This window comes from Montipora capricornis, chromosome 13 (assembly GCF_036669925.1).
Source record: "Montipora capricornis isolate CH-2021 chromosome 13, ASM3666992v2, whole genome shotgun sequence".
Taxonomy (NCBI): Eukaryota; Metazoa; Cnidaria; class Anthozoa; order Scleractinia; family Acroporidae; genus Montipora; species Montipora capricornis.
This window is the reverse complement of record NC_090895.1, coordinates 23144880-23157379: the sequence shown is the minus strand read 5'-3', so window position 1 is coordinate 23157379 and position 12500 is coordinate 23144880. Positions and strand designations below refer to the sequence as shown.

Sequence of the window (12500 nt, the reverse complement as noted above, 5' to 3'; positions counted from 1 at the left end):
AGTCGGCAACTTTTTCGTCTAAGGTGATGGAATTAAAGAGAGATTCCCTCAACGGTTAAAATTCACTTTGACATACTCCACACAAACTATCTGCCAACTTCATATTTTATTGAAACTTCTGTGTACTTGCACTTAGTCACAGAACAGACCTAATCGGCTAACTGAATGTTGTGCCCAATTCAAATCTCCTGGGATTAAGATTCTTTGTGCATTGTATTTGCATGATAATGCGGCATTCATATTTAAATGATATGGAAATACTTGGAGCAAAACGTTTAATTCCCAAAGGGTTTGAATTGGGTACAACATTGAGTTAGCCAATTAGGTCTATTAACAAGTGATGGCAAAAAGGCTAATTCCCAATCCAGAATTAAGGAAAATGCATTGCTTGGAGTCTACATTTTCACAAATTTCTGGGCATCCTCTACAGTCCCTAGAAACTCTTGAATCGGTGTACCTTGGCACATCAGGTACCCTTCTACCCAAAATAAAAAAATTAACGAAAACCACAACATGTGAGTTTCTTTTGATTATTACAACTATCTAATCTCGAAATGTTTTAATGTAGAAGTACAGTTGTATATAACAAGTAATAACATGATTTTTCCTTTGCAATTTGAAATAAATACAAGTAACTACAAGCAATTTTTTACAAAGAGTACAAATTACAGAAGCCCGTACTTTTGTTCCTTTTTGCAAAAAAAAAAAAAAAAAAGAAACTCTTCCTTATTTATTCCAAATTGCACTCTAAATCATGTGATAGCCTACAAAGGATTGTACATTTACCATTGACTGTCACAGGCACATTTGGGCTCATTGCTGTTCCAACAGTGTTATTAACCATGCATTTGAAGACAAATTCTCCTCCAGTGGACATTGTCCTGGTCCAAACTCCCGTACTGCTGATTTCCTCAACCATGTTTTCATTTTCATACAAGTGATACGTATGGACCACAGGGTTACCATAAGCTGAACAGTTAAGGATGACAGAAGAACCAATGCAGACTGTTGCTTTGCTGGCAAATAACTGGACCATCTCTGGTTCAACTAAAATAAACAAGAACAATCACTTAGCATCTCAAAGAAAAAAAAAAGAAATGAGGCCAACTAAATATACTATATGTTTTAAAGACAACTTACACAACACATCAATTTCTACAGACTCAGAGGCATTGCCACATAGATTGCTTGCCTCACATCTGTATTCTCCTGCTTCAGTCCTATTGATATATGTGAAACCCAAGTCTGTTCCATCGGTGCGTTTTCCATTTCTAGTCTTGACCCAAGATACAGTAGTAAGTGGCCGGGCTACCAGTTGCTTCACACATTATGCTCAAGTTTTCCCCTTCAATTATCTTTTATGGGTAAAAGGGGAGTACATTATATGCTAGCAGTTTCAGTAAAATAAATGTTTCTTAATTGCCCTTCATTCAGTAGTTCACTCCTCAATTACTCACATTCAATTCCTTCCTGTATGCATTCATAAAAGTTCCCCCCCCCCCCCCCCCCCGCAGCCCTCTTCATTTCCAATATTTCCTTTTTTCATTAAATTAATATCCTTTTATGAATAGTCAAAGCTAGTACAGCTACACGGATCAGAGGAAAGTCAAAACAGGCATTGATGAAATGAGGCGGGAATTGAACTGCCAACCTCCAGCTCAGAAAGCTACGCACTAACTGGTTGAGCTATCCTGTTGGTAATATTTATTTAATAGTACTAGAGTGCCAAATCCTCACCAACATGTCCCCTTCCCAGACTCAGTTCCTTCTTTTCTCCTCTACCTACTCAGGACGTTCCCAGCCTCCTACTGCAGAATGCCATGAAAACCAGTACCCTCTACAGTATCTTCCTTTCTATCACAAAGCATACTCAAAATCCCTCAAAATAGCAATTTAGTTCATTCATCAATTTGCAATGAGCTAAAAAATACATTGTAAGTACCACACAAAAACTAAGAAATGGCTTACATTGCACATCAATGGTTGCAGATTCCGTAGCATTTCCGCATGGATTGCTTGCTTCGCATCTCCATTCTCCAGCTTGGTATCTGGTGATATTTTCAAATGCCAAGGTGTTTCCATCAGTGCGCTCATTATTGTGAACATTTACCCACAAAACAAGTGGCTTTGGGATGCCAGATGCATCGCAGAAAAGAGTCAAATCGCCGCCCTCTCGTACAACTTTGTCAGAAATAGTTTGGATAGATGAAGACACTGGAAATCAAACAAGGAATTCAATACGTTTTTCATACATCAGTACAAGTTTACACACAGCATTATTTAAAACTTATTTCATAATTAGTTCAACTTCATAATTATGACGTGGAACTACACTGTAAATTACCACCATACATGTACTTTTAACAACAGTACTATTTGTCTTCAAAATTCACGAAATTTCATGGCCCACCCAAGCAACTTTTCCCGTAGGAATCAATGCATGTGCAAAAAGTATGCAAAGTGTCCTTCAATCACATCAAAACTTAATATCATTATACATGCAGGAGCATAATTATCATGTCGCAAAAGAAAAACCTTAAAATAAGGTAAAAAGAGGATTAAACATACAGAGCACAAGTACAGTGTACGGCATAATTACTCCTGGACCACCCTTTCAAGTATCTTGATCAGAGATTACGAGTCACGTATGCACTTTGAGAATTTTCTTCGGTAAACAGTGAGTGGCGGCAGAAGGACTAAATGCAAGCAAACTTGAACTTAAATTCAAGTCAGGAAGGTCACAGCGAGTCGATACTGTGCGGCAAAAGAATTTCGACTTATTTTTATGAAGACCATTATATAGTGTAATTTAGCTCCAACTGTTTCCCATCAGAACTAACTTAACATTCAATTTGAAATCAAAAGCACAAAGCGACAGATCGATTTTTGCAAAACTTACTAGGCTTGGTAGGAGAAACGTGAAGGAAATAGAGAAGCGGCATATGACAGGTCTTGCATAATCGCGTCTGATTGCTTTTTTACCGCAGCAGTACAAAATATCTAGGCTTATCTACATAATGCCAGGATTTTTTTTGGAATTTTAGACATTTAAAAGACTTATGGAAAATTAATTCTAAGGTTTTTGAGAAAAAAAATTGACAATTTCGAGAACTTTAGAGCATGTTGGAAACTCTTCACAGACTCCCTACGGGAATTGCATATGTTTTTGCCTTTTGCAACATTTGGAGCACTTCGAATTCGCTCATGAGAAAAATGTGACAGGTATATGCGTCGCTAAATGAATAACAATTATTTGTTCTGGGAGAAATATTTTTTTCGTGAACAAATACACATGCAATTCCCTGAGAGAATCACGTGACACAACAATTTTTTTTTTCCGTGAACAAATACACATGCAATTCCCTCACGACCGAGAATGCTATGGATTCATTTGGCATGGGCAAAATTGTGTACTTCTGAAAGTATTCTCAAGTGTCGAGATATAGTGCACATCTTTAAGTGTCGTGCACGTGACAAAGTGACCTTTGTAGCACCTAAGGCCGCGCGCGGTTGTGGGATACAGTGTTAAAATTTTTCATCCCAGTCCTCTAAATTACGTCACCAGATCACCTGGAAGTAACCTAACCTATCGCCGTGGGTTCAATTCCTTGAACAGTCAGCTTTAAAGGAGATTCGAAAATGTGCCAAATTTTTCGCTAGTCTCGTTTTAGAAAAAATGAACGGTTTTCTATTCCTAGCGTATAGCGTAGGTAATTTCATACTTGCATCATCGGTCAACGGTCTACAGTATACAGTGGAAATATATAATGAAATATAATCTACTTATTAATGTTTGTTGATTGTAGACCGTCGGCATTATGTAGACCGTTGCGATAAGTCCTTTTAACTGTCTATTGCTTTTATAATCATGAAAAGCCTATCTCGAGTTGTTCTCTTCTCCATTTTCATTTGTTGCATGTCATTACACGGCAAAGGGGACTTTTTCCGGACGAAAATGTATTTGTGCTTGTCACGATGTTTGTGTTGTTATGGCAACGTATTATATATATAAGTTAACAAAAGACTGACAAGCTCATTATTCCATAACCTTTTTATCTATTTGTTTTGCACCGTCTTTTACTTTCATTGAAGAGATTTAACTGGTACAAGAAATAATTGCTTTTCAGTATTTCGTTTGCTTACCATTATTTCCAATTCTAAGCCTTTAACCTTTTAAATGAAGAAGCGTAATTTGCACTAATTTTCAACGTTATTTTCCTCAATCAGAACCCAACAAAGGACGCCGTAACGTCGATCCCTGTTCAAACTCCATCTTTCTACTATCCATTGAAAGCTGAGCCTATTGCGTGTTCCTCTTGGTGACAATGACGAATTATGCACAACAACCATCGAGACAAGCAATTGCAAAACGAATTGAGACACCCACCGTTAATAACTGTACAATGAGTGTCATTCAGGTCAGCGCATCTGCAACCCCCCCCCCCCCCCCCCCCCCCAAACAAAGTTGTTGCCATCTCCACTTGGCATTCAAACTAAAGTGTATCAACATTGAAAACGAGGGGGAGGGGAAGGGGAGGGGAAAGAGGAACGTTAGGACTTTTATTTCTTACTGGAAGAGGGAGAATGTGAAGAGGAGGTGAATTTTCGATTCATTGTTTCAACCTTTCTGCAACTGCTTGTAGAAAGGCTTATTAGCATTTAAACAAAAGAATATTTTATTTGGTTGCCATTATGAAAGGGGCTTATTATTAAAAGGTACTGCACAGTGATTTGCATAGAGAAAAGTTGAAAATCTCTGAGATAATTTTCCTCACCATTAACAGTGACATTTCTCGTGGTATTTGCTGTTGACACAGTATTGTTAGCATCACAAGTGTACAGGAGAATTCCTCCAACTGTCTCCTTGTTCCAAAAGAGCCTCGAATAATTGTTGCTTGTCTGTACTAGAACACCATCCTCAAACAACTGATATGTATGGACTGCAGGGCTTCCTTCAGCTGAGCAGGTGATATTAAATGGATCTCCTTTGCAAATGTTTTCATTAGTGCTTTCTACTTTAAACATGAAATTCTCTGGTTTGACTAGAAAGTAAGAAAGAAAGGGCATTAAAGTGTAAATGCAGTTGAGTTGACATTTTCCTTGCATCAACTATGGCAATAATGCCAGATGGATGGTGGGATTTGCTGAGGTTCTGACAGGCAAATTGTGCGGGAGCGAACTTAAATTGTGCGGACAATTGGGCAGGATTTGGCAATGTTTCTATATTAAACAAAATTGACCAATGCCGTTCGAAACGTCGTTGGTTTTTTTTTTTTTCTTAGACGATTTTCTTAGTCTTAATTGCCTAAAAACCCTTGTTAATAAAAATAGGCTTTGTAATTATATAAGGAATACACGTGCCAATTGTTATTGCGTGATTACGTGAACATTGTATGTTGGTTTCATACCTTTTTACGTTTTTATCACCGGGCTTCTGACAGGATGCGGCAAAAAATTAAAGATTATGCGGAAATTTTTGGCCATATTATGCGTAGGCATGCGTTGATTATGCGGAAATTTAAACAATCACTAAAACTAATTTTTAGGCCCGTCTAATGTATTTACATGCTTATGGTAAATCAGGACTCGAAATTGCGACCAATACAGTTGCATTTGTGACTGAATTATTTCCCTTCGTTTGTGATAAAAATATCTGGAGGTCAGTCGCCAATTTGCAACCAGCATTCAACGTTGAAATGAAAGAGTTAGCAGTTGGCTTTTTGCAGGAACTTTTGTTAAAATAACAAAAGCGACAAAACTTTATTTTATTTCAATTTTGAGATATGGAGCAAAATTGTAATAATATTATCATAATGGTAGGGCCGCGATCCATTAATATTCCCTCAATCATTGACCATTTTCAGGGTTTTTTTGACACATACGTATTGGGGACTCCTGTTTACCCTACGATTACAACATGAAATGATACAATTTAATTTGCTACTATAATTTTCATATATGTTGTCGCAAAGTTGCAACCAGGTTTTCTTTATTTTTAAATTTCGACCCCAGGATATTTGTAAGTTATAACAGGTTCTAGTGTTCAGGCTCATTGCCGAAAAATGCATGGAAACTGCTTACGACCTTTCATCTTGCGCAAACGAAATGGCGTGTTTTCAATGTTCAGGAGAATATATATTTCAAAACAGTCAATCTCTTTGGCTTTTATGTTTGTGAGGATGGTAAGCACCTGCTTTATCACAATCAGGCATTTCTTCCGTTTATGCAGAAAATATCGCAATTATGCGGAGGATGCGGATTTTAGGGAATTATGGGGATCCGAAGCCGCATCCTGTCAGATGCCAAGGTATCATTGCGAAATTCCTTCAGTAGGAATTGACATACATTTTGATTTACATGGCTTACCTCACCAGCATCATTCACAAACACTCCAACATACTTTACTCATTAGATCGTTGCAAAAACGTTTTCAAAACACTTCCTTTAGTTGCTTACCGTCTTTGTAAAAATATTAGTGACATTCTTATTAGACCCCAATTAACTAACACGCATTTCAATAATAATTCTCACCTCCGGTTCGGTGAATAGTTGCTAATTATTGGCAGTATAAACGTTCGAATGCTAAAGAAAATGAGCTAGATAGGGCGTGTGACGTAATCTATCTGCTTTACAGGACTGTAAAATCTACCTTATTTAAAACTGTCATTATGTTTATGATAATGATAATGATAATGATAATGATAATGATAATGATAATAACAATTATTAATTATTATTATCAGATAGCACGCGCGCTGTGATTGGCTGAATTAGTGGGCGTTTCGGCACCGGGCCGAAAGGACAGCTGAAAAATCAGATTCCCAAGCAGCTCCGAACTTACGACCTCCGAGATACTGGTCCATTGAGCTATTAGAACTCACAGGAGTATGGCTCGCTGGTCATCTCGCTAAATCTGAACTTTCGATGAAATCTTCTCTAGCAAGTTTTTCACGCCGTTTCTGTTGCATAAACTTGCAAATATTTCACAAGGCCAAGGATATTTTTTCGTTTTTCGGATTTTGACGTGCGCGTCAATTTTGTGGCATTTCAACCTTCTTTTTGACTTCAACTAAATTCCTTTCCTTTTGACTTCAACTGGATTTCTTTCCCGCGCGGCTGATTACCACATAGATCTAATTAATATGTTCCTAACCTCATTTTCTCAGTTCGTACTGAAAGTTAAGGTTCCTTGTTTCTCCCGTTAATTTATGGCCCACGCACTTCGCGCTTGGGTCATAAAAATCAACGGAAAATACTTGATCCGTATGAACTTACAACTCGGATCTCGAACTTGGTTTGTAAGAAATTGTTAATAAATATATTAATTACTAATTATTAGTAATTATTAAAGATTATTAAATTTCTATAACAGCCTATAGTTGATAAGTAACGATACAAAATTATTAAATGTAAAATGTAAAATATCTATAAATTAAAATCCAGGCATGCTAACTACAATCCTATGAAATATTCGAATACAAGTGACTTTCTTAATATAGCTTCAAAGAGATGTCTTGAAGCTATTAATACAATGAATTAGAGTGGTTTTTCAATTGAGTGTCGAAAGTAATTAGCAAATTGAAACCAAAACCAATCGTGACTCGCGCGTGCACATTTTCCCGCGCTTTGTGTCATCCACGTGTAATTGCTTTTAAGTTTTGATTAGTTTGCTGGATTGTCTCAGTCCTTTTTGATTGGCCAAAGTAATTACTTTGGTTTTGGTTTTACAACACTCATTTGAAAACCGCTCCAATACTCACAATTTACCACCACCGTGGCAATCTGGTTAACATCATTTCCAATGTCGTTACTCGCATTGCAGCGATACGTTCCCGCATTTGATCTGTTGTTGGGCAGTACAAAATTTTCACCAGTAAATACTATGTCACCGTCGCTACCATTATTTATTTTTGTCCAGGTGATGTTTGGTTTTGGTTCACCATCTGCAACGCAGTTTAATTGGATTGGAGGGCCACCTTCCATCACAACTTGTTCCTGAGCTCTTGTTATTAATGATGGTGGATCTGTCAAAGAATTAGGGTCAAGTTTCAAGAGAAATACACGAACTATTATGGAGTTGACGCTCGATTCAACCAATCCATGTGGCAAAGCTTTTAATACAATACGATGAAAAGTAATCAATGTTCATAGCTTTCGTTAAACTCTCTCATATATTTGATCAGGGTAATCGTGTCTCATACTTTCCATTTTCAGCCGCGGTTTCTCTAATCTTTACATAGCCACACATTCAACTCAACGCTTTTTATCATATGACTTATAAGAAAGAAAGAAAAAAATCATGCTGTTACAGGTTTATTTAATAATTTTTAGGACCATGTCATCTTTAGCCGGACGTTTCACGAGAAGTGGTATTGCAGACCATCCAGAGGAAATAAAATAAAACTAGTTTACCTAGATGGTAGAAAGGAGAAGGGAGATCGTCAAGTATGCTAGCGGTGATTTAACAACGCTTCGTGCGTGGAATTGAAGGGAGATTCATAGGCCTTGAGTGGGGGCGGTACCAAATGAAAAACCCCCATCTGGACCCTCATTTAGATCCTACTGGAGAAAGGAAATAGGGTACGAGCATGCACCTCTTAGGATGGTTTTAATAAGCGCCGAGTAATGTGACTGACTGAAATTATTGCCGCTGCAGCCGAACCCCGACGAGGCATAATTGAATCAAAGCTTATAATGTGTACAGAGTAACAAAAGACTGATAGAATCAAATAGGCCTTTGAAAAAACGGATTATTGGCTTGATACCGAAAAAAAATCTCAATGTTTCACGCGTTGCGGCGCGCAAAGGATCGACAAAATGCCCGCTAGGGATCAACGAAAGTGCTTCGCTCAGTCACCTTGTACCCCACGGAATGAATTTTTGAGTTTTAAAGTAATTTTATAGCGAAGTAATAGTTGTGTGGCTGCTTGGTGCTTCTTAAGTTGTTTGAGCTTCATTTTGAGAGGGATCGAAGTAAACGATTGTTGGTCGCCCGAATTGTTTAAAGAGAACAAGATGGAATAATTGCAATATACTTATGATAGCGTTAACTTATATTTTGGGATGACGTTTTCGTTGACCTTGCCGTTGTCCTCGTTTCCACGGTTCCCTAGTATTCTCGCCATATGTCACGGTGCGTCACACGTCACATGTCGTACAATCAATCGTTGGAGCACTATTCGGAAAGTAAGAGGCAGCTTTTGTCCGCATTTGTCTCAAGTCTGTTTTCTTACAAAGGGGTTGTCAATTGACTGAATTATCTCACGAGAAGGAGAACCCTTTGTTTTTATTAAGAGACGCGAACAGACAATTTCAATTGACGAACATTGCGCAGGTACGCAAAACGTTTTTTGGGACACAAATCACTTTTCAGGGATTGAAAGACTCAGTCCACAACTAACAAGGGGTGTTAGAAAACGATTGAAGATAAACATTACATATTCTTAAAGTATTTACAAGGCGTGGTCCATTATGAAAGGCTATATAGCGAAAGTATTGTGTCCTGAAAAGGCTGTTGTTTAGAAAGATCCAATCTTAAACACGACTGTGAATTTAAGTAAAAGGCCGCAAGTTATTATCATATTATTGCTGGACTCTCGAGACTGTCAGTTTCAGTTCTTTGAAAAAAGTTAGTAAACTTTCGAATACTGAATTATAGCGACGTAGGAAACTCATAAAATAACATGCAAAACCATATCACGGGTTCAACTCTGGCCTCGGGTCGTCTGGGGCTGAGTTTCAGTCGATCTCAATCTGACCCTGAGGGTTTTTCTGCGGGTACTCCGGTTTTCCTCCTTCATCGAAATCACCTCTCAGTCAATTACATCTGGCTGCGGGCGGATACCCTCGATAGGGATAACCTCTGGTATCCTGACTTTTCATCGAACTGATTGAATAAAGTTGGTATTATTATTACTTTTCGCGTGAATAAAGTACAGTAACGTACATAAGAAAGGCTGTCCTGAAAGCAGTTTTACAGGTTAAGTTACCTCGAATTAGGAACGTGGCTAGAAGCTTCTGTTCTAATCTTCTGTGTTACGAGCAATATTTGCTCACACATTTAGAAGGAACCCTGGAAGATTATGGGTACGAGGATCAGACCGCGCATCCTCCATTCGAGCAGAACCACAATTCCTTGCGCCTTTGATCTTACCGCGACGACAATTCCTTGCGTTTTAATGAAACGTTTGTCAGTTTTCCCGATTTTAGACTTGCCTCGTTCCTTCTCTTAAGGCTGAATCACAATTTGTAAGAGGATCAGTATCCTCGTTTGCAAAAACAAACCAACTTCTCGTATTGACCCGGGAGAGACGTTAAAATTAAAGGTCACTTACATTGCACTACAAAGTCCACATCTACCAAGGCACACGCACCGTGAAACGAAAGGATTGTTCACGTTAAGAAACGTTATTGTTACATTTGTTCCCGTTATATTCAATAACGGTCGATCATGGAAGAGGAGAGTGACTTGAGAAGAAAATCTTTCTACTACGGAAAAATCAGCCAGAAATTCCAAATTCTAAACGAGCAAATGTACTTCCTTGAACGCTAAATGCCCATTCCAGATTGCGGAGGCAGTCCTTCAATAAGGTGAAGTAGACTTGAGGGCTAAGTTGTAATTGTCAATTGCGATTTACATACCACCACAGTGGCAGTGTGAATCACCCCATTCCAATGCCGTTGGCTTTGCAATGATATGTTCCCGCATTAGATCTGTTGTTGGGTAGTACAAAGTTTTCACCAGGAAAAACGGTTTCGCTGCCAGTGCCATTATCAAATACCGTTGTCCAGGTGATGTTTGGTGTTCAAAGTTGGTTCATCATTTGCAGTGCAGTTTAATTAAGTCCAGCGCGTGGATCAATCCAAAAAAAGATAGAGGTGGCGAAGTGCTCTGTGATATATTTGGAGAACTTTATTGACTATTCTTTATTCATTATTCAAAGTGATATGTTTCAACACAAACTTGCAGCCCTCTAGCTCTGTCACATGTACCTTTGTTACCTAGAAGCCACTGAGCTTTCTGCGTCTGGAAGGGCCATTGTTTCAATTGTTCATACTGTGAGAACAAACAGAACACGATGTGAAGTTTGCAATGGAGAAATGGAAATCATACTAATGATTGAAGGCTATTAGACGTTTTTCGAAATATATTTGGTCGTGGATTTAACTACAGCAAGACAGAAGCCATGTGAATTGGTACGTTGAGGTTAGCAAATGTGCAATCCAAAACTTTGCCTGGAAAAATAATTTGATTGCCAAGCTATAAACCAGAAGATTCCAAGGACAGATTGGACAAGCAGAAACGGTGCATGGTGAGATACGCAGCCTGTGCTTCCGCCGTCTTCCAGTCCTTTATTGCCACTATGCAATGAATGGCTTTTTAAGCAAAGTGTTGTAAATAGTGTTAAATGTCAAGTAAAGCTATGATCCTCGCAGTTATGGACGCAATTTTAACAATTGTGTGGAGAGGCCTGAAAAATTCAGGAATTCAACGGAGTCTGAACCCTTGACCTCACGACAACGGTGCGACGCTCTAAGCAACTGAGCTATGAAGCCACTAACGTTGGGAGCTGGTCATTTGTGAGTTCTAATATTCCCTTGAGGAATGAATCAAATGAACGAAATGATATATGAAAAGAATCATACACTGAACTGCGGATATGAAATCAAGTAAAGTGTCCAAAAACAAGCCATGCGAGTAATTTTTCCCGGTTTTCTATACGAAGATGCGCTCGACTTAGCAGGGCTTGACCCATTGTATGTTCGTAGGATAGATTCGTGCAAGTCGTTTGTCATTAAGGCTAAAGAGGTTCTCAGAGGTTTTTATTCGCCCACTGTCGTGGACCATGATCGTAATCTCCGTTCAGGGAACAAAACTGTTTACCCTAATTTAGGCCGCACAGCTCGTCTTAATAACTTTGTTACTGTTAAATACCAATGCTAGATATGTTTGCTGTCTCTGACCTTTCCTGTAATTCAGGTTTATACCTGCTACTGGATACATGAAACGATTGATTGATTGATTGATTGATCGAATATCACAGCTTTACTTGTTTGATTTCATATCCGCAGTTCAGTATATGATTCTTTCATATATCATTTCGTTCATTGATTCATTCCTCGCGGGAAAATTAGAACCCAAAAATGACCAGGTCCCAAAGTCAGCGGGTTCATAGCTGAGTTGCTAAGAGCGTCGCACCGGTATAGTGAGGTCACGTGTTCAAACCCCGTTGTTGTCCTGAATCTTTCAGGCTTCTCTACGCAATTGCTAAAATTGCGCCTATAACTGCTAGAATCATAGCTTTACTTGATTTCATATCCACAGTTCAGTACATGACTCATTTCATATATCATTTCGTTCTGTGTTAAATGTGTTAAGGGTATTGACCATTCTGAAAATATTTATTTTGGATCACGTTTACTCAAGTTTAATTGAAGAAGTACACTGACCTAAAAAGTTTGCAAAATGAAATCACTTGCTTGAGGATATTTGAGCTGTT

General features: G+C 38.4%; 1 protein-coding gene across 1 annotated transcript in view; it reads right to left on the bottom strand.

Annotated features, from left to right (window-relative positions):
* Nucleotides 1-7983, bottom strand: part of LOC138030710 (immunoglobulin superfamily member 10-like) — an 18057-nt gene extending 10074 nt beyond the window's left edge. Inside the window, exons 1-4 of the mRNA XM_068878588.1 lie at nucleotides 7761-7983; nucleotides 4776-5042; nucleotides 1969-2214; nucleotides 787-1047 (exon numbers count right to left, since the gene is read on the bottom strand). Coding sequence (XP_068734689.1) covers nucleotides 787-1047; nucleotides 1969-2214; nucleotides 4776-5042; nucleotides 7761-7983 — 997 coding nt within the window. The remainder of the gene's footprint in view (nucleotides 1-786; nucleotides 1048-1968; nucleotides 2215-4775; nucleotides 5043-7760) is intronic.
* Nucleotides 7984-12500: the final 4517 nt, after the last annotated feature.